The following is a 22,981-nucleotide window of genomic DNA, read 5'->3' as shown; positions in this document are numbered from 1 at the left end:
TTCTATAGCATTTTTTAACATTTTGCTAAGTCAAGAGAGAGAAAGTAGTTTGATGTACTATGCCACCTCCTTTCTGCCCAGAAGCCATGGCCTTGGCCAGCAGTTCAAAGACCCTAGGACTTTGTGTGTGTATACCTATGCGCGTTCATAATTAACATATACTGTGTGTATGTGTTCTTTGATATTTACAACCCTGGAGATGATGTAGGTTTCCTGCCATCTGAGATGCCCCCCCTCCATCTCAGCTTATTTTATTTTCTTTTTTTAAAGATTTTATTTTTGAGTAATATCCACACCCAACTTGGGGCTCGAACTCACAACCCCGAGATCAAGAATCACATGCTGCACCAACTGAGCCAGCCTGGTGCCCCTCAGTTGGCTTATTTTAAACAAAATCTTCCCCTAAACAAAGTGATGTCTGAAAAAGTAATTCCTGTGACCTTTTAACTGCATTGACTTGACTCTATTCCAATCAGTATATTTAGGTATCATAGATCACAGTGGAAATGATGAAACTGATATTTACTCAAAACATTTCGTTCTGCTGGGCAGACTACATGCACACATAGATCTATCCTTTCAGTAGAAATTTCAAAAAGAAATTGTTTTGGTACTTAAAAAAAAAAATGAATGCTTTGTGATTAATGAAGTACTTTTGATTTTTCATTTGGGAGGTGCTGCTTTCACCTCGATTTGCCTCCCTGTCCTCTGAACACTTTTTTTAAAGAGTTTTTATTTAAATTCCAGTTAGTTACCATACAGAGCAACATTAGTTAACATACCGCAGAATACTAGTTTCAGGTGTACAGTGTAGTGATTCAGCACCTGCATACCTCACAGGTGCTCATCACAGCAAGCGCCCTCCTTAATCCCCCTCACCTACTCCCCCAGCCCCCCACCCACCTCCCCTCCGTAACCACCAGTGTGTCCTCTAGTGAAGAGTCTGTTTCTTGGTTTGCCTTTCTTTCTTTTTTACCCTCCTCTGCGTGTTTGTGTTGGTTTTTAAATACCACACATGGGTGGTATTTGTCTTTCTCTGACTTTATTTTGCTGAGCATTATACTCTCTAGCTCCATCCCTGTTGTTGTAAATGGGAAGATTTCGTTCTTTTTGATGGATGAGTAATATTCCGTTGTACATACACACATGTATATGCGTATTTATGTATGTGTGTATATATGTGTATATATACACACACCACATTGTCTTTATCCATTGATTAGTTGATGGGCATTTGGTCTGTTTCCATAATTTGGCTATTGTAGATAATGCTGCTGTACACATGGGGGTGCATGTATCCCTTTGCATTAGTATTTTTGGATTCCTTGGGTGAATACCTACTAGTGCAATTGCTAGATTGTAGGATAGTTTTATTTTTAATTTTTTGAGGAGCCTCCATACTAGCTTCCACATTGGCTGCACCAATTTGCATTCCCACCAACAATGCAGGAGGGTTTCTCCTTCTCCACATCCTCACCAACACCTGTTGTTTCTTGTGTTGTTGAGTTTAGTCATTCTGACAGGTGTGAAGCGATATCTCATTGTAGTTTTGATGTTGAGCATCTTTTCATGTATCATCTTTTCAGTGGCCATCTGGATGTTTTTGGAAAAATGTCTATTTGTGTCTTTTGCCCATTTTTAAATTGGATTATTTGGTTTTTGGGTGTTGAGTTTGATAAGTTCTTTATATGTTTTGGACACTAACCTTTTATCAGATATGTCATTTGCAAATATCTTCTCCCATTCCATAGGTTGCCTTTTAGTTTTATTGATTCCTTTGCTATATAGAAGCTTTTTATTTTAATGAAGTCCTGATGGCTTATTTTTGTTTTTATTTCCCTTGCTTCAGCAGACATATCTAGTAAGAAGTTGCTACAGCTGATGTCAAAGAGGTTACTGCCTGTATTCTCCTCTGGGATCTTAATGGTTTTATATCTCACACTTAGGTCTTTCATCCATTTTGAATTTTTTTGTGTGTATGGTGTAAAAAAGTGGTTCGCTTTCATTCTTCTGCATGTTGCTGTCCAGTGTTCCCAGCACCAGTTGTTGAAGAGACTGCCCTTTTCCCATTGGATATTCTTTCCTGCTTTGTCGATGATTTGCTGTCCATATAGTTGTGGGTTCATTTCTGGGTTCCCTATTCTGTTCCATTGGTTTACGTGTCTGTTTTTGTTCCAATACCATGCTGTTTTGATTACTTCAGCTTTGTAATGTAACTTGAAGTCCGGAATTTTGATGCCTCTGGTTTTGTGTTGCTTTGCTTTGCCTTTTCAAGGTTGCTTTGGTTATTTGAGGTCTTTTGTGGTTCCATACAAATTTAAGGGTTGCTTGTTCTAACTATGTGAAAAATACTGTTGGCATTTTGATAGTGATTGCATTAGGTGTGTAGATTGCTTTCGGTAGTATAGACATATTAACAACGTTCTTCTGATCCACGAGCATGGAATGTCTTTCACTTTCTTTGTGAGCTCTTCAGTTTTTTTCATCAGTGTTTTATAGTTTTCAGAGTACAGGTCTTTCACCTCTTTGGTTAAGTTTGTTTGGCAAGGAAGAAGTAAAATTACTACTTGCAGAAGACATACTCTATGTAGAAAACCCAAAAGACTCCACCAAAAAGTGGCTAGGACTGATACACGGATTCAGTAAAGTCACAGGATACAAAATCAACATACAGAAATCTGTTGCAGTCCTTTTTTTTTTTTAATGTTTATTTTTGAGAGTGGGAGAGAGAGCGCATGCATGAGTGGGGAAGGAGCAGAGAGAGAGGGAGACATAGAATCCAAAACAGGCTCCAGGCTCTGAGCTGTCGGCACAGAGCCCGACATGGGGATCAAACTCACAAACCGTGAGATAATGACCTGAGCTGAAGTCAGACGCTTAACCAACTAAGCCACCCAGGCGCCCCAAATCTGCTGCATTTCTATACACCAATAATGAAGTAGCAGAAAGAGAAATTAAGGAATCAGTCCCATTTACATTTACAACAAAAACAGTGAGATCCCTAGGAATAAACCTAACCAAAAAGTTGTACTTCTTTAATTAATTTAACGTTGAAAAAATATTTAATTTCATTTCTGAAGCTCTATCTCATCAGACCAGTAAGCAACTCCATCTCAGTTATTCTCCTCCCACTACCCCTGTCTAGTCAGGCTTCTCCGATTTTTTACTTGCCAAGAAGTTGGGAGTGAAGAGATAGGAGAGGTGTCCATCTGGTTTTTAGAGATCTGTCAGACCTGCCTTGTGGCAGTCTCTAAGCACCCTTCAAGGGACAGTACGCTGCTTCTATACGAAACTGCCTCCTCACTGAGGTAACGCAGCCTCGGCAGGTGTCCCACACAGCTGCTGGGTTCCAGGGCATGGCTTCTTCACCTTTGTTAATCGCCATGGACCCCTTTGGTGATTTAGTAAAGTCTGTGAACTTGTTTGTAGATGCATAAAACTCAATACACAGGATTATAAAAGAAACCAATTATATGGGATACTGTTACCAAAAATAATTTTGGTATCATGTATTTCTTGTTCATGCATTAAACAACAGGAAGAGACCCGTAAAATGGGAAAGTTGAAGTTTATTTTTAAAACACTTTAACTTTTGGGGTGCCTGGGTGGCTCAGTTGGTTAAACATCCAGCTCTTGGTATTGGCTTAGGTCATGATCTCACGAGCATGAGACCAAGCCCTGCGTCGAGCTCTGCACCGACAGTGTAGAGACAGCTTGGGATTCTCTCTCTTTCCCTCAGAGCACTACCACAAATGAGATGTAATACGAAAATATCTGTACTCTCTATTGCCGACAGTCACACAGATTGTTACCATTACTATGGTTTATTGTCTGTGTTTACAAATTTCTGTTAGATGTCGGGAAGATAAAGATGTAACTTTTTCTCGTCCAAGCATACACTCTACCGACCCTGAATTCTGTCTACTCCAGGCCCTTAAGAATGACCCTGGGTCTGCAACTTATGCTTTAGAATGAATGCACCGTTTCTCTTTTTTTTTAAAGTTTGTTTGTTTATTTTTTGATTTAGAGAGACAGACAGACAGTGCCAGCTGAGGAGGGGCAGAGAATGAGGGAGAGAGAGAATCCCAAGCAGGCTCTGTGCAGTCGGCTCAGAGCCCAACACGGGGTTCCATCTCACAAACCATGAGATCACTCACTACCTGAGCCGAGATCAAGAGTTGGACACTTAACCGACGGAGCCACCCCGGTGCCCCTAAACACACCATTTCTAAGCCCAGTTAGTTCGCATAAATTGCAGAGTTCTGAGGTTGTCAGTTTTTATGCAGAAATGCCAGGGATTAGCTTTTACACACTTTAAAACAGAGGGTCCCACAATAAGAAGCAGTAGCAAGACTCTCTGTCCCCCTGCTCTCCACCCATCCTGGCAGTGATCTGCCTACTCTCCTTTTGTTTTCAGATGTCACATCTCTTGGCAGCTTGCCTACATCTGTCTCTTCACTACTACCTTTCTGACCGTCCCTGCCCTCCTGCTCGTTCTCCCTCACGCTCACTGTATTCCAGCCACGCTGGCCCTCACTCTCCGTTCCTTAAACTCGCTACCTGCTTGAGTTCTCTCTGCCTGGGATTCTCTGCCACCAGCGTGTCATATGGCCACTTTTTCATCCTTCAGCTTGTCAGCTCCTCAGAGAGACCTTCCTCTCCATCTCAAATGTTTAGTGCATTTATCGCCCTTCGTAGCATTTATCCCATTGTGTAATTATGCTGTATATTTATCTGTTTGCTTATTTAATTGTCTTACTCCCTTCCAGTGGTCAATAATAATGTCCCTAGTACCAAATACAGTGCTTCCCACACAATATGTTCTCACAAAATATTTATGGAATAATGGATGAATGAATTATGACATTGCTAAGGGAGCCAGCTGTGCACGAATTTATATATGCTTAAATAACAGCTGGTATATTTCTGTTATGAGTCAAAGTATTTTTGCATGGCAGACAAAAGTGTAGATAACTATAAGGATATTGTTTAAAAGGAGCATAGGTGGGGCGCCTGGGTGGCGCAGTCGGTTAAGCGTCCGACTTCAGCCAGGTCACGATCTCGCGGTCCGTGAGTTCGAGCCCCGCGTCAGGCTCTGGGCTGATGGCTCGGAGCCTGGAGCCTGTTTCTGATTCTGTGTCTCCCTCTCTCTCTGCCCCTCCCCCGTTCATGCTCTGTCTCTCTCTGTCCCAAAAATAAAATAAAAAATGTTGAAAAAAAAAAAAATTTAAAAGGAGCATAGGTTATATGGTAACAAGGTATCTATTATGTATGAAATCATTTGGCCATTATAAATTTGTTGAGATACATTTGAAAAATACCACGTTAATCCAGAGTAATGTTGTGTCTCAAATTGAGTATGATATTTACAAAATGATACATAAAATTCTTTGTTACACTTATGACTAATATAGAATATGGATGTAAATTCTTTAGTAACTTTATTAGTTGACATCCCTCTTCTGCTTTGTTACTTGCCTTTTGATTTTTATACCTTACCCTTTATTTTTAACATTGTCACTCTCTTTCTTTTCCTCTGCATTTCTTTCATTCTTAAGAAATTGTTTTTTGGTTGCACTTACAGAATTTGATGTGTGGCATTTCTTAAATTTTTACGAATTTATGTAAACTTGCTCTGTCTTAATCTAGTGATAAAGCAGCAGTAACCTACGTATGTTTATTTTCATGTTAAGAATTAGAATATATTCCATATGCTCACACCACGAGTTTATACCTTTTTTTTATTCCTTTTTCTTGTGTTTTTAACTGCCACACAATCTGCCAGTTCATAAATAACTTAGAAGCTTTGCTAATGAGGTTGGAATTGGAACTGTATTTTTATTTCCCACTTAGAAAATGATCAAGAGAAACGTAAAATCCTAGGTAATTTTTTTCCTTTTTTATTTACTTGGAGCATTTAGCTTAGAAAGAGGTCAGGTGATTTGGGGGTGTGTGGTAGGGAGAAGGATTTGGGGGAGGCAGGTTGTGGTGGTAAATCTTTTAAGAAAAGTTCCCCATCCCCCAAAGCCCACCAGTTCACTGTTTACCCTTATTCCTGCTAGAGGAGAGAATGACTCTCAATGAATTAGTCCCTTGCCAGGCCTCTACTTAAGTAGCATAAACGTTTGAGATCTAAGCATGTTTAAACTTGGAAAAACAGAATGTGACATCAAGAGAGGAGGGCATGAGTAAGAATTATAGAATGATCAAACATTTTGAATATTTACTGGGTTTACTGAGCCATGAGCCCTATAAATTAACTCAAAATGGAGAAACTTACGGATTATATTTCCTGTAGGAAACACTGGGCTTTCTATATACATTTTTGAAAAACATTACCTTGTAGTTGAGTTCTTTTGCCAGCAGGTGGCCTGTATGCACACAGTTATGGCCCCTCGTGCAGATACAAAGCACTTCAAAGGAGATGCAGTAATGTCTTCTTTTCATCCCTTCTGTCTCCCTCACCCAGTGCACATGCACGCACATGCACACACACGCACACCCGTTCACAGTTACACATATTCTTTACACATATTATAGCATACAGTACACATTCTTCTGCCCTTTCTTTTTCTCACTTATGGGTTCATCTTGGAGATTGGTATATGCCAGTATACGAGGAGACTCAAGAATTTTTATATTCTTTTTTTTAACGTTTATTTTATTTTTGAAAGAGAAAGAGAGGGAGGGGCAGAAGGGATGGGGGGCAAAGGATCTGAAGCAGGCTCTGAGCTGACAGCCGAGAGAGCCTGACGTGCGACTCGAACTCATGAGCCATGAGATCATGACCTGAGCTGAAGTCAGACGGTTAACCAGCTTAGCCACTCAGGTGCCCCCCAAATTTTTATATTATCATAGCATTCCATTGTACAATGGTACCATCATTACTTAACCAGCCCTCTGCTGATGGGAGTAGGTAGTGCTTACAAAGACTGTCACCGTGAACAAACCTGTACCTGTGTTACTCTGCCTATGTGTGTCTCTCTAGGTTGGATTGTTGAAGGGCACGGGCGCTTGTAATTTAGACAGCTGTCCTTCAGTTGTCCTCCATAAAAGTTGCAGGGTGATGGGAATGCCCGCTCCCCCACCCCTCTGATAGATGAAAACTATCCTTTCTCATGAGTGTTGCCACACATGCCTCTCATTATAAGTTGTGTTGGGCGTTGTTTCGTAGATTTCCTTTCCTAGGAACTTTCTGCTTATGACTGTTGCTCATTCCTCCATAGCATTGTTGATGTTTTTGCCACTGATTTGTAGGGGATTATTGCATACTAGTGACATTAGCGTTTGACCTGTGATGATAGTTGAAATTTTCTTTTCCCAGTTTATTCTTATATTTTGCTATTAGGGCTAATGCACACTCCTCTTCTGTCTTCTGGTTTTCCTAACCCTTCTGTTTATTCTTCCATATGATCTTGAATTTCAGTTTAGGAAGAGTTAAAAGTTCTCTGATCATTGTCATTGTTTGTCTTCATTTTATATTTTTCCAGCAATGCCTTTTCTCTTTTTTATTATTTTGATTAATAGACTTCAGGTAGACTCCACTACCATCATCTGACAGTAGAACATTATGGTCAACCCTAGGCTTTTCTTACTTGGTAAAGAATTGTGTGTCAGTCTTCATACTTTGAGAGAAGAGGACACAGAAGGAAGAAGTAAGGAAGATGCAAAGATCTCCTCCTCTAGAAATGATCCCTTATGTTTTCTGTTCTAGTAAGCAACAACTTGCATAACTAGCTCCCTTTCAGCTTCCAAAATAGGTTGTGTATAATACAGGGATTTTTTCGTGTGTGTGTGTGTGTGTGTGTGTCAAACAAAAAATATGAGTCACTCTTCTCAGTAAACATTTTAATTATCTTTCAGGGTGGCTTATGGTGTTTTGGAGGAAATGGACTTCCTTATGCTGAAAGTTTTGGAGAAGTTCCTTCAGCTACGGTGGAAATGTTCTGTTTAGAAGCTTTGGTAAAACATTCTGAGGTAACCTGCATTTTCAAAATGTGGTTTACTTTTTATGATCGCAATAAAAAAATTGTACATCATGGTTCATTCAAGCGAAATAATCCTCATTTTTTATAAAAGAAAAGAAGCTTTTTGCTTATTTAAAAATTTTCTTTTTTCCCCATTTAGTTGTAGAATTGATGATCATGACTTAGCACCGATACATGTATTTCCTTTTGCCAAGTATTTCTGAAAATGGATTTAATCTTAATTGCACATAAAGAAAGCAACCCATTGTTTAAATATGGCGTTGAACTTTGAATTACGCTATCTTATGCTACCTTTCTCAGATCTTTTTTATAAATAATATTACCAGGTAGTTAATTTCCAGTAAAACATCTGCCAAAGAAGCCAATATAGAAAAAAGGTAAATATTTGGATGGCCATACTCTTGAATTTTAAACAGAGCTTATATTAGTGGTTTTTAAGTTTTTTGGCATGTATGACAACTTTTCTGTCATGATCATAGTTTGATTTTAAAAGAAAAGAGCAACAGACTTCGTGATGCTCAAACATGAATGCATAAAAACCACTCAGGAAGCATGTTTGAAAGCGCACATTTCCTGGTCACCTCTAGCGGCTTCAACTTAGTAGTTGTGGGCTGGTGTCCGGGAGTTTGTGTTTGTAACGGGCATCGCTGGTGAGGCTGCTGGAAGTAGTTCATCCCGCAAAGTGAGAAACTCCATTCTAGAGATTTTAAACTTTCCAGTTTAATTTTGAGGACCATTAGACACGGCTCAGGAGCATAGTGGTCTCTGGTCATCTTTAGTTCCCACCAGTGGAGTTAGGAATTGCGTACAAAGCAGAGGTATTAGTGTTGTAGCTCAGAAGGGCACATGGGAAAATAATGCTAGAGGTTTGGTAGCTTATGATCAGTTTCTGAAGCATTAGATCTGTCTTCAGTAGAAAGTACAGTGTGTGGAATACCTTTATTACATTATCTCACTGACATAGGTCTAAAGGGCATACTTTTAAATGCACTTAAAATGTGATCAAATTCAGTAAAAATTTAGAGAATGAAAATTGTTGCATATACAGGACACAGCATCATGTCAGTGAGTACAGCTAGTGATGGCAAGAGGCCAAGGCCATGCCGGTGACCTCGGCACACTGTGAGGGCTTGTTGGTCAATACTGTTGCCTTTCCATAATATTACGTATTTCCTTTGGCTGTATTTTATCCCTTTTCTCTATTAAAAATTCATATCCCCTTTCTTTCCTTTTTATTTTTATCATTTGATCTTTCTCTTTAAAAAATGTTTCTGACTCCTGAGTTTTGGGAGAGCCCCAGACCTGTGGACTTGTGTGGGCTGGTGTGCAGGGCGGCACATGGTGCCATTCTCTGGGAGTTCTTGTTTGCAGAAGCAAAAGCTGCCACTTGAATGGGGTTTTTCTTCCCATTATCAGGTGGCAGGTTTCTCGGTTAGAGAATTTTTTTAAGGTAATTTCAAGCCAGTCAAAGTATCACTGTAAATTGAAACCATTCTAGGGGTGCTGGGGTGCCTCAGTTAGTTAAGTGTCTGACCGGCTCAGGTCATGATCTCGTGGTTCTTGGAACCTGGAGCCTGGAGCCTGCTTTGGATTCTGTTTCTCCCTCTCTCTCTCTGCCCCTCTCCTGCTCTCGCTCTCTCTCTCTCTCTCTCAAAAATAAACATTAAAAAAATTAAGATAAAAAAATTGAAACAGTTCTATAATAATGACATTGTCAAGTTACATCCCACCAAGAGCTACGCAGAGTAAGAGTAAACATTTCAGAAGCCCTGGTGAGATGTGCCTTAATTTTTTTCAGTGATTTTGAAGCACCTCCCGCATAGATAGGAATTTGCTTATTTATTTAAGTGAGCTGCGAGGAGAGTTTTGGGTGGTCTCTCTGGGTCTCTGTCCTTGAGCAGGAGCCCCTAGCTGTGCCGTCAGCGTGTTGTGTCACCTCGCTAGTGAATTTGTGCAACATACGGTGAGCTTTCATTAATTTATCGTGCTAGATACCCACACACTGTGATGAAATTGAAGCAAATGGAGGCTTGCAACTACTTCAGAGGCTGTACCAACTTCACAAGGATTGTCCCAAAATACAGAGAAATATAATGCGTATCATTGGAAACATGGCTTTGAATGAACATCTTCATTCTACTATAGTTCACTCAGGTAACACCGTTATATACTGAGTATTTTGGATCCGATCCTTTGTTCCCACCTCCACCCCTCATGATACGTTAATCGTTTTATTTATTTATTTATTTATTTATTTATTTATTTATTTATTTATTTAATGTTTATTTTTGAGAGACCGAGCACGAGCAGGGGTGGGGCAGAGAGGGAGGGAGACACAGAATCCACAGCAGGCTCCGGGCTCTGTGCTGGCAGAGCCTGCCGAGGGGCTCAAACTCACGAGCCGTGAGATCATGACCTGAGCCAAAGTCAGACGCTTAACTGACTGAGCCACCCAGGCGCCCCACCATACATTAATCTTTTAATAGACTTAACACTTCGCTTAGGGTTAGTTATGGGTCTTTAGAGCATATCGTTTTAGTAGGGGCATGGAATTGCTTGGGACTTGTGTACTACACGCCTGAGATCATCGGTGTGCGGACAGTCAGAGGAGGGCAGTTTTTGCCTTGACGACCATCTAATGGTCTACATCACCTTTGATAGGATTTGGTTGACCCAGAGTACGTGTACTCAGTATAATTAGTGATTTTCCCCCTTGCAACTAATCAACTGACTGTGGGGAGATACTTAGGACCATGCAGATATCCAGCTCCTCATCTCCTGAACTCCCCTGCCTGATCCAGTCTTCATCATGATGGTTGCAAAATGATGATTTTCTAACTGCAGCACGCCCTCCCCGTGTACTTTTCAGCATTTGGCATTTCCCTGTAAGCAAGAGCCCTTCCTTCTCTCTCCTTCCATCTGTCTCCCTTTCTTCCCTCTTGTCCCTCCCTCTCTCGCTCTCTCCCTCCCCATCAGTATGGGCACATGGATTCCTGGTTGTTGTTTTTTTTAATGGTTTATAACTTATTCCTGTACTTAACATTAGATGCCAGATTGTTTCGGTTTTGGTCAGTGGGAGCCCGACAAACCGGCTCCCTGTGTCCTGGCAATATGCCCACCTCGTCTGGGGAGGCATTCCTTATTACTGTCTGAATAACAAGATGTTCCAGGCTCCTTCCTCTGAGGAGAAGTGCAGATTGATCTCAGTGCAGATTGATTTTTAGAGGCCAGGATCTGGGTGCTCGGTGTGCTTATTGTTCCTGGAGTGTCTTCGCTTCTTGGCTCTTTCAGTGGAAAAAGCAAGGTGGTAAATATCAGGACACACACAAGTATGCATTCATATGTGCACATATACGTGCATATGCTCATAGTTGTTAGAGACTGAGTTTACGTTTTTTCTTGTGTCAGTCTCTACTTTTTTTGTTTGTTTACATTTAAGAGTGTTTTGATCAATAAAAGTTTTTAATTTGATGAAGTCTCATTTGGGATCAGCAAACTTTTTCTATAAAGAACCACTTCCTATGGGCTTTATTTGCTCCACTTTTTTAGGTGCTTAAGGTAGAAACTTAGATCCTAATTTTAACCTCTTCTTGTTTCAGACATCTATTACTGTGTATCAAACACAAAATTCATTGGTTAAAATAGTGGTCCTATATTTTCCTTGTGAATCTGAAACTTGGGCCAGCCTCTGTGGCTTCATGCAGCACTAACTGGGGCAGCTCGGCTGCGGGATGGAGGGTACACTTTCATGATTGTCCCTCACGTGGCTTGCATACTGGTACTGGCTGTCAGGTAGGAGCCCAGCTGGGGCTGGGGACATTGGCTCCTTCCTACATGCGCCTCTCCGTGCAGCTTGGGGTTTCTTAAAGCATGATGGCTAGGTTTCAACAGCAAACGTCTCAAGAGAGGACCAGGCATACGCTCTTTTTTGCCTCTTATAAAGCAAGCATTGGGAGTAATTTCTGACCTACTCACTAAGTCTAGCTCATATTCAAGAGGAAGGGCTCTGGAAGGGGTTTAGACTCATGACCTCTTGATGGACAATAGTGTCAAAGCATTTGAAGACATGTTTTCAAATCACTACAATTATTTTTTAATACGAGTATTTAAAGCTGTAAATTTCCTCTAACTTGTTTTAGATGGATCCCTCAAATTTTGAATATACTGTATTTTCATCATTATTCAGTTTGAAATATTTTCTACTTTTTCTTGTGATTTTTTGCTTTGTCTCATGGGTTACTTAAAAATGTGCTGCATACTTTATAAGTATTAAGGGTTTTCTAGATATCATATGTCCGTGATTTCTCATTTAATAGTCCATGTGTTCAGAGAACATACCCTGTAAGAGTTTAGTCTTTGGAAGTTTACTGAGACTTATTTGATAGCCTGTTTTGTGGTCTGTCGTGATGCATGTTCTGTGTGCGCTTGGAAAGAATGAGTGTTTTGTAGTTGTTGGCGAAGTGTTCTGTATGTAACAATGAAACCATAGCATTGCTCAAATCTTCTCTGGATCTTCATTGAGCTTGGTCTCGTTCTCAGTGAATTACTGAGAGATGTGTTGAACTGTAATTGTGAATGTCTGTTTTCCTTGTAGTTCTACCAGGTTTTTCTTCCTAGCAAATTATTCATTTTTTATTATTAAGTGATGTCTCTACCACTGGTGACACTCCTTTTCCTTAAGTCTACCTTACCTGGTATCAAAATAGCCACAATGGCTTTTTCTTTTTAAAAAAAATTTTGTTATTGGGGTGCCTGGATGGCTCATTTGGTTGAGCATCTGTCTCTTGATTTTGGCTCAGGTCATGATCCCAGGGTTGTGGGATCGAGCCCCACAAGAGATTCTCTCCCTCTCTGCCCCTCTCTCCTGCTCGCACATGCTCTCTCTCTCTCTCTCTCTCAAACCAAGAACAATTAAAAAATTTTGTTATTGAAGTATAGTTGACATACAGTGTTATGTTAGTTTCAGGTGTACAACATAGTGATTCTACAATTTTATACATTACACAGTGCTCACCATTGTAAGTGTAGTTATCATCTGTTACCATACAACATTATTATAATGTCATTGGCCATATTTCCTATGCTGTTCTTTTTGTCCCTGTGACTGATTTATTTTATACCTGGAAGTTTTTACTTCTTCATCTCCTTCATGTATTTTGCTCATCCCCCCACCCTTCTCTCGTCCGGCAACTGCTAGTTTGTTTTCTGTATTTATGGGTCTGTTTTTATGAGAGTTTTTGGTTTTTGGTTTTTAGATTTCACATATAAGTGAAACATATGGTATTTGTGTTTCACTTTCTGACTATTATTTCGCTTAACATAATACTCTCTAGGTCTATTTATGATATCACAAATGGAAAGATCTCATTCTTTTTTATGGCTGAGTGATAGTCGATCACACACACACATACACACATACACACACACACACACACACACACACACACACACACACACACCCCTTCTTCTTTATCCATTTACCTGCTGATGTATTCTGGTTTTTTCCGTATCTTGGCTATTGTAAATAATGCTGTAGTAAACAAGGGTGCCTGTATTTTTTTGAATTAGTTTTTTCATTTTATTTGGATAAGTACCCAGTAGTGGAATTAAAGGGTTATATGGTATTTTTGTTTTTAATTTTTTAGTAACCTCCATATTGTTTTCAACAGTGGCTGCATCAGTTTACATTCCCACCAACAGTACATGAAGGTTCCTTTTTTCCCCCACGTCCTCACCAATGCTTGTTATTTCTTGTCTTTTTGATTCTAGCCATTCTGACTGGTATGAGGTGATACCTCATTGTGGTTTTGATTTTCATTTCCCAGATGATCACTCTGGCTTTTTCCTATGCTTGCTGTTTGCAGCCCTATCTTTTATCTTTTCCTTTTCCCCTTCTTTTGCGTTCATTTTTCTGTGACTTTATTTTTTTTTAATATTTCAAATGTTTATTTTTGAGCGAGAGAGAGAGACAGAGTGTGAGTGGGGGAGGGGCAGAGAGCAAGGGAGACATAGAATCTGAAGCAAGCTCCAGGCTCTGAACTGTCAGCACAGAGCCCAGTGAGGGGCTCGAACTCACAAACCCTGAGATCATGACCTGAGCTGAAGTCGGCCACTCAACTGACTGAGCCACCCAGGCATCTCTCTGTGACTTTAAAAGTAAGTACATCTTTTATAGACAGCATAGAGGTGCATCCTTTTTTAAATCCGGCTTGATCTTTTTTAATAGGGGTGTTTTGTCTCGTTACCTCTAATGTATTTATGAGTATTGTTTCCTTTTTTTCTTGTTTACGGACTTTTTTGGGTTACTTGAATATCTTTTACATTCTGTTCTTTCTCCTGTTTCTGCTTTTTGTATATTATTATTTGTGTGTTTTTTTACTTGATGGTATCCTTATCACAGTCTGTCTTGAATTAATATGATACCACTTTATCTATAGTGCGAGATTCTTACAACAGTATAGTTCACTTCCCACCTCTTGCCATCCTTTCTGGTATTGTCTTAATATATTTTACTCCTCCATTATGTTATAGACTTTGTGATACATTGTTGTTATTTTTTAAGAGTCAAAGACTAGAAGAAAAAAAGAAAGTGATTTTTGTTTATTTACACATTTATAGTAGTCAGCTCTCTTCCTTCTTTTCCTACATTTACATCTGATACAATTTCCCTACAGCCTAAAGACCAGGGTGTGCTGGACAAGTTCTCTCACCTTTCATTTTCTGAAAGTCTTTTACTTCGCCTCTATTTTATTATCCCAGGAAAGAGATTTTCCATGGATAAAGAATTATTTGTTGGCAGTATGTTATTTTTTCTGTCAGCACTTTAAAAATGTCATTCCATTCTCTCCTAACTACCACTGTCTGATGAGAAGTCTCTCATTCCCATTTTCATTCTCCTGTATGTAACTTGTCGTTTTTTCTCTGGCTTTGAAGTTTTTATGTTTGGTTTTTAGCAGTTTGACTCTGAAGTGCTTGGTTCCTTTTTTATATTTATGCTTCCACTGAGCTGACTGAATCTGTGGGTTGATGTTTTTGATCAGATTTGGAAAATTTCCAACCAGTGCATCTTAAAATATATATATATTTTTTGTCCCTTTTTGGTCTATTCTCCTTTTGGGCCCTCAGTATATATATGAGACCTCTTGATTCTGTTCCACAGGTCATTGGGAATCTGTTGATTTCTTTTCAGATATTTTTTTTTCCTCTCTGTGTCTTACTTTGGATGATTTCCATTGACTTATCTTCAGTTTCTTTAATGGTATAGAGCCTTGATCAAATCAGTATTTTATTAAAAAAACAAACCCACACTCTTCCCATAACTGACACTTGGCTCTACCCCAAGTCCTCAGTCCTCTCTGGTGATGTCAACTTGTACTGGACAGTCCACTAAATGCCTTGGTCTCTCAGTCCCTTGTCCTTCTCATCTCTGTCGACTTCCTTCTCTGCTCCTGATTGTCTAGCACTCTGTTCCTGTGCCACATCTTGTCCTTGTCATTGCCTGAAACCGCTGCACTTAACAAGTCAGTGACTCACTTCTGAGCACTACTTCCTCTCGTTCAAGCCTGTGTTTGCACCTGCTGCCACAGGGCCTGTTTTTCTTCTCTCCAGGAGTCTATCTCCCTGACCCCTTTATTTTCTCCCAGCCCGTCAGTCCTCTTTCTTCTTCACCTCACTCCTGAGCCAGCATATCCATGCTCCGTGGTCTGTCATTTCCGTCACACACTCTTCAATGCCCCGGAACTCCCCTCCCCTTCTTTCAGCACACCCTTGCTCAAGACCCCAACACTAGATAAAGCCTACTGTCCGCTGCTTCTGTGGCTGAGCATAGACTCATGGCAGATGGGTCGTCATCTTCAGTATCGCTCAGCAGGCCTTAATATGCTTAGCAATACCTATTTAAGTCCCCTCCACCTTCCTCAGCCCGTTCATATGCTCTATCCCTCTTGGCAGAGGACCTCTCCTACTTCCGTGAGACTGCTGAAACCCTGAAAGGAGTGTTCCCTCCGTTTCCCACTACCAAAACCAAACCCACCTTCTCCTTTTCTGCTCTTGAAAATAGGAGAAGGGACATCTCTTAGGAGACCTCTAACTGTGCCTGGCTTCTGGCTCCTTTCACTGTCTCAGGAATTGCTAGCCTTTCTCGTCTATGTGGTCAGCAGCTCCCTCTCAACAGGAGCCTTCCAATCAACACACTTTAGGGGGTAATGTGACAAACTAGTCTCAGTACCACATCCCCCTTGTTTTTCAGCCTCTCTTCTACTCTTCCATTTTATGTCTAAACCTTTCAAAGAATTATCTGTATTACTTTTTGCTCAGCTCCCATTATTTCTGAATATTTCAGTTTGAATTCTGCTGCCCTACCCTGTTTTATTTTTTCTTGAGGTACCTGTAGCTTTACCTGTTCGCGCGTGTGTGTGCGTAAATCTTTTTTTTGTTGTTTATTTCTTTTTTTTTAAATTTTTTTTAACATTTATTTATTTTTGAGACAGAGAGAGACAGAGCATGAACGGGGGAGGGGCAGAGAGGGAGGGAGACACAGAATCGGAAGCAGGCTCCAGGCTCTGGGCCATCAGCCCAGAGCCTGATGCGGGGCTCGAACTCATGGACTGCAAGATCGTGACCTGAGCTGAAGTCGGACGCTCAACCGACTGAGCCACCCAGGCGCCCCTGTTGTTTATTTCTGAGACAGAGAGAGACAGAGCATGAGTGGGGAAGGGGCAGAGAGAGAGGGAGACACAGAGTCAGAAGCAGGCTCCAGGCTCTGAGCTGTCAGCACAGAGCCCGACGCGGGGCTTGAATTCACAAACCGTGAGATCATGACCTGAGCCGAAGTCAGTCGCTCAATCGACTGAGCCACCCAGGCGCCCCTGTAAATCTTAATAGTATCAGGTCTGTAACTTCTTTTTAAGTTTATTTCAGAGAGAGAGAGTGCCTGCGATGGTGGATAGGCAGAGAGAGAAAGGGAGAGAGAGAATCCCAAGCAGGCTCCACACTGTCAACACAGAGCCCAATGTGGGGTTCAGTCCCACACACTGTGAGATCATGACCTGGGTTGAAATAAAGAGTTGGGCACTTAACCAGCTGCACCACCCAGGTACCCCACAGATCTGTAGTTTTTTACCATCCAGATTTACAAAAGTTAAAAAGATGTTGGTAATATCCACTGCTGGTGAAGGTGTGTGAAAACTGCTCCTCTGGTACATTGTTGGTGGGGATGTAAATTGATTCAGTTTTTTGATGGGTACTTAGTAGTACCTATTAAAAGAATGTATATACCATTTGAAATAGTAATAATACTACAAGGACTCTCCTACCTAAATACTCATGAGTGTTATTGAAGATTTGTATATAAAAATGTTTATCAGTTGTTTGCAGTATGGAAAAAATGGAAACAACCCAAATGTCTGCCAGTAGCAATAATGGTTAAATAAACAGTGGTATATTCCATCCATGTTAAATGCTATAGTTAAAAAGAATAAAGCTGATGTATATGGAGAGCATTCCAAGAGACATTGCTGAAGTACACGATCAAGTCATGGAACAGTAGGAATAGTAAGATTCCATTTAGGAAAAAAAAATGCATGTAGAGCCACAGTGTATGTGTATAAATGATAGGCATGCGACTGAATTTTTTAAAAAGGTTTGGAAAGGTGTCCACCAAACTTTTAACCATGGTTACTTCTGAGGATATACATGGAACTGGGAAATGATGGGAGTGCTAGAGTGGGAATTTGATTATTAAGTGCTATTTTTTAAATATAATTTGTTAATTTGTCAAATTTATTTATCAAATTGGCTAACATAGAGTGTGTAAAGTGTGCTCTTGGTTTTTGGGGTAGATTCCCATGGTTCATTGCTTACATACGACACCCAGTGCTCATCCCAACAAGTGCCCTCCTCAATGCCCATCACCCATTTCCCCCCGCCCCCCATCAACCCTCAGTTGTTTAAGAGTCTCCTATGGTTTGCCTCCCTCCCTCTCTGTAATTATTTTTTCCCCTTCCCTTCCGCCATGGTCTTCTGTTAAGTTTCTCAAGATCCACATATGAGTGAAAACATAGGATATCTGTCTTTCTCTGACTGACTTAGCATAATACCCTCCAGTTCCATCCATGTTGCTGCAAATGGCAGGATTTCATTCTCATTGCCAAGTATTATTCTATTGTATATATCAACCACATCTTCTTTATCCATTCATCAGTTGATAGACATTTAGGCTCTTTCCATAGTTTGGCTATTGTTGAAAGTACTGCTATAAACATTGGGGTACATGTGCCCCTATGCATCAGAACTCCTGTATCCCTTGGGTGAATTCCTAGCAGTGCTACTGCTGGGTCATAGGGTAGGTCTATTTTTAACCTTTTGAGGAACCTCCACACTGTTTTCCAGAGTGGCTGTACCAGTTTGCATTCCCACCAACGGTGCAAGAGGGTTCCCGTTTCTCCACATCCTCGCCAGCATCTGTTGTTTCCTGAGTTTTTAATTTTAGCCACTCTGACCAGTGTGAGGGGCTATCTCAGTGTGGTTTTGATTTGTATTTCCCCGATGAGGAGTGACGTCAAGCATCTTTTCATGTGTCTGTTGGCCATCTGGATGTCTTCTTTGGAAAAGTGTCTAGTCATGTCTTCTGCCCATTTCTTCACTGGATTATTTGTTTTTTGGGTGTTGAGTTTGGTAAATTCTTTCTAGATTTTGGATACTAACCCTTTATCCAATATGTCATTTACAAATATCTTTTCCCATTTCGTTGGTTGCGTTTTAGTTTTGTTGATTGTTTCCTTTGCAGTACAGAAGCTTTTTATCTTGATGAGGTCCCAATAGTTCATTTTTGCTTTTAATTCCCTTGCTTTTGGAGATGTGTCAAGCAAGAAATTGCTGTGGTTGAGGTCAGAAATATTTTTTTCCTGCTTTCTCCTCTAGGGTTTTGATGGTTTCCTGTCTCACATTCAGGTCTTTCATCCATTTTGAGTTTATTTTTGTGAATGGTGTAAGAAAGTGGTCCAGTTTCATTCTTCTGTGTGTTGGTGTCCAGTTCTCCCAGCACCATTTGTTAAAGAGACTTTTTTCCATTGGATATTCTTTCCTGCTTTGTCAAAGATTAGTTGGACATACATTTGTGGGTCCAATTCTGGGTTCTCTATTCTAATTTGTCGATGTGTCTGTTTTTGTGCCACTACTATACTGCCTTCATGATTACAGCTTTGTAGTAGAGGCTAAAGTCTGGGATTATGGTGCCTCCCGCTTTGGTTTTCTTTTTCAATATTACTTTGGCTATCCGGGGTCTTTTGTGGTTCCATACAAATTTTAGGATTGTTTGTTCTAGCTTTGAGAAGAATGTCAGTGCAATTTTGATTGGGAATGCATTGAATGTGTAGATTGCTTTGGGTAGTATTGACATTTTAACAGTATTCTTCCAATCCATGAGCATGGAATATTTTTCCATTTCTTTGTCTCGTCTTCAATTTCTATCATAAGTTTTCTATAGTTTTCGGCATACAGATCTTTTACATCTTTGGTTAGGTTCATTTCTAGGTATTTTATGGTGCTTGGTGCAATTGTAAATGGGATCAATTTCTTGATTTCTCTTTCTGTTGCTTCTTTATTGGTGTATAGAAATGCAACTGATTAATGTATATTGATTTTGTACCCTGCGACTTTGCTGAATTCATGGTATCAGTTCTAGCAGCCTTTTGGTGGAGTCTTTCGGGTTTTCCATGTAGAGTATCATGTCGTCTGCAAAAAATGAAAGTTTGACTTTTTCTTTGCCAATTTTGATGCCTTTGATTTCATTTTGTTGTCTGATTGCTGATGCTAGGATTTCCAACACTATGTTAAACAACAGTGGTGAGAGTGGACATCCCTGTTGTGTTCCTCATCTCAGGAGGAAAGCTCTCAGTTTTTTCCTACTGAGGATGATATTAGCTGTGGGCTTTTAATATATGGCTTTTATGATGTTTAGGTATGTTCCTTCTATCCCGACATTCTTGAGGGTTTTTATTAAGAAAGGATGCTGTATTTTGTCAAATGCTTTTTCTGCATCAATTGACAGGATCATATGGTCCTTATCCTTTCTTTTATTAATGTGACGTATCACACTGATTTGCGAGCATTGAATCAGCCCTGCAGCCTGGGAATGAATCCCACTTGATCATGGTGAATAATTCTTTTTATGTGCTATTGAATTCAGTTTGCTAGTATCTTGTTGAGAATTTTTGCATCTGTGTTCATCAGGGATATTGGCCTGTAATTCTCCTTTTTTGTGGGGTCTCTGTCTGGTTTGGGAATGAAAGTAATGCTGGCTTCATAGAATGAGTCTGGAAGTTTTCCTTCCCTTTCTATTTTTTGGAACAGCTTGAGAAGGATAGGTATTAACTCTGCTTTAAATGTCTGGTAGAATTCCCCAGGGAAGCCATCTGGCCCACGACTCTTATTTGTTAGAAGATTTTTGATAACTGATTGATTCAATTTCTTCACTACTTACGGGTCTGTTCAAATTTTCTATTTCTTCCCGTTTGAGTTTTGGTAGTGTATGGGTGTCTAGGAATTTGTCCATTTCTTCCAGGTTGTCCAGTTTGCTGGCATATAATTTTTCATAGTATTCTCTGATAATTGTATTTCTGAGGGATTGGTTCTGATAAGTCCATTTCCATTCGTGATTTTATCTATTTGGGTCCTCTCTCTTTTTTTGAGAAGTCTGGCTAGGGGTTTATCAATTTTGTTTATTTTTTCCAAAAACCAGCTTTTAGTTTCATTGATCTGTTCTACTGTTTTTTTGGATTCTATATTGTTTATTTCTGCTCTTATCTTTATTATTTCTCTTCTTCTGGTCTTGGGGTTTCTTTGCTGTTCTGCTTCTAGTTCCTTTAGTTGTGCTATTAGATTTTGTATTTGGGATTTTTCTTGTTTCTTGAGATAGGATTGGATTGCAATGTATTTTCCTCTTAGGACTGCCTTTGCTGCATCCCAAAGGGTTTGGGCTGTCATGTTTTCATTTTCATTTGTTTCCATATATTTTTTAATTTCTTCTTTAATTGCCTGGTTGACCCATTCATTCTTTAGTAGGGTGTTCTTTAACCTCCATGCATTTGCAGGTTTTCCAAACTTTTTCCTTTAGTTGATTTCAAGTTTCATAGCACTGTGATCTGAAAATGTGCATGGTATGATCTCAATTCCTTTACATTTATTGAGGGTTGTGTTTTGACCCAGTATGTGATCTATCTTGGAGAATGTTCCATGTGCCCTCGAGAAGAATGTGTATTCTTCTGCTTTAGAATGAAAAGTTTTGAATATATCTGTCAAGTCCATCTGGTCCAGTGTATCATTCAGGACCATTGTTTCTTTATTGATTTTCTGCCTAGATGATCTGTCCATTGTTGTAAATAGAGTATTAAAGTCCCCTGCAGTTGCCACATTCTTACCAACGTTTGTGATGAATTGTTTTATATATTTGGGGGCTTCTGAATTGGGTGCATAAATATTTTTTATAATGTTTATTTTTGAAAGAAAGAGAATGAGAGAGAGCGTGTGCGTGCACACACACATGAACAGGGGAGGGACAGAATCTGAAGCAGGCTCTAGGCTCTGAGCTGTCAGCACAGAGCCCGACATGGGGCTCAAACTCATGAACCCTGAGATCATGACCTGAGCCAAAGTCGATGCTTAACCAGCTAAACCACCCAGGTGCCCTGGGTTCATAAACATTTATAATTTTTAGCTCTTCTTGATGGATAGACCCTGTAATTATGATATAATGCCCTTTTTCTTCTCTTGTTACAGCCTTTAGTTTAAAATCTAGTTTGTCTGATACAAGTATGGCTACTCCAGCTTTCTTTTGACTTCCAGTAGCATGATAGATGGTTTTTCATCCCCTCACTTTCAACCTGAAGGTGTCCTCAGGTCTAAAATGGGTCTCTTGTAGACAGCATATAGATAAGTCTTGGTTTTTTTATCCATTCTAATACACTATGTCATTTGATTGGAGCATTTAGTCCATTTACATCCATGGATGTAGATATGGATATGAAAGATATGGATTTAGAGTCATTGTGTTATTTGTAGGTTTCATGCTTGTAGCGCTGTCTCTGGTACTTTGTGGTCCTTGAGACATTCCACTCACAGAGTCCCCCTTAGGATCTCTTATAGGCCTGGTTTAGTAGTGATGAATTCCTTCAGTTTTTGTTTGTCTGGAAAAACCTTTATATCTCCTTCTATTCTGAATGACAGGCTTCCTGGATAAAGGATTCTTGACTGCATATTTTTCCTATTCAGCACATTGAGTATTTCCTGCCACTCCCTTCTGGCCTGCCAAGTTTCAGTAGATAGGTCTGCTACTACTCTTATATGTCTACCCTTGTAGTTAAGGCCTGTTTGTCCCTAGCTGCTTTCAGAATTCTCTCTTCATCTTTGTATTTTGCCAGTTTCACTGTAATATGTTGTTCAGAAAATTGATTCTTGTTACATCTGAAGGGAGTTCTCTGTGCCTCCTGGATTTCAATGTCTCTTTCCTTCCCCAGATCGGGGAAGTTCTCAGCTATGATTTGTTGAAGTACACCTTCCATCCCTTTCTCTTTCTCCTCTTCTGGAACTCCTATGATATGGATATTATTATATTTCATTGAATCATTTAGTTCTCTAATTCTCCCTTTGTGGTCCAGAATTTTTTTTTCCTCAGCTTCATTTTTTTTTCCATAATTTTATCTTCTCTTTCACTTATTCTCCCCTCTGCCTCTTCAGTCCTCACTGTCACAGCCTTTAGTTTATTTTGCACCTCACTTAACAACATTTTAAAATACATCATGACTATTTATTAGTTCCTTGATCTCTGCAGCAATAGATTCTCTGCTGTCTTCTATGCTTTTTTTCAAGCTCAGCGATTAATCTTATAACTATTATTCTAAATTCTTGTTCAGTTATATTGTTTATATCTGTTTTGATCAATTCTTTAGCTGTCATTTCTTCCGGGAATTTCTTTTGAGGAGAATTCCATTTTGTCA

The 22,981-nt window shown here is 39.8% G+C and overlaps 1 protein-coding gene across 6 annotated transcripts in view; it reads left to right on the top strand.

The window, feature by feature from the left end:
- SERAC1 (serine active site containing 1) overlaps positions 1 to 22,981 on the top strand; it is a 74,476-nt gene that overhangs the window by 31,460 nt on the left and 20,035 nt on the right. For all 6 annotated transcript variants that reach the window (XM_042940169.1, XM_042940170.1, XM_042940171.1 and 3 more), the window contains 2 exons: positions 7,864 to 7,977; positions 9,980 to 10,142. In XM_042940169.1, coding sequence (XP_042796103.1) covers positions 7,864 to 7,977; positions 9,980 to 10,142 — 277 coding nt within the window. The remainder of the gene's footprint in view (positions 1 to 7,863; positions 7,978 to 9,979; positions 10,143 to 22,981) is intronic.

This window comes from Panthera leo, chromosome B2 (assembly GCF_018350215.1).
Source record: "Panthera leo isolate Ple1 chromosome B2, P.leo_Ple1_pat1.1, whole genome shotgun sequence".
NCBI lineage: Eukaryota > Metazoa > Chordata > Mammalia > Carnivora > Felidae > Panthera > Panthera leo.
This window is presented reverse-complemented; position numbering and strand designations above follow the sequence as displayed.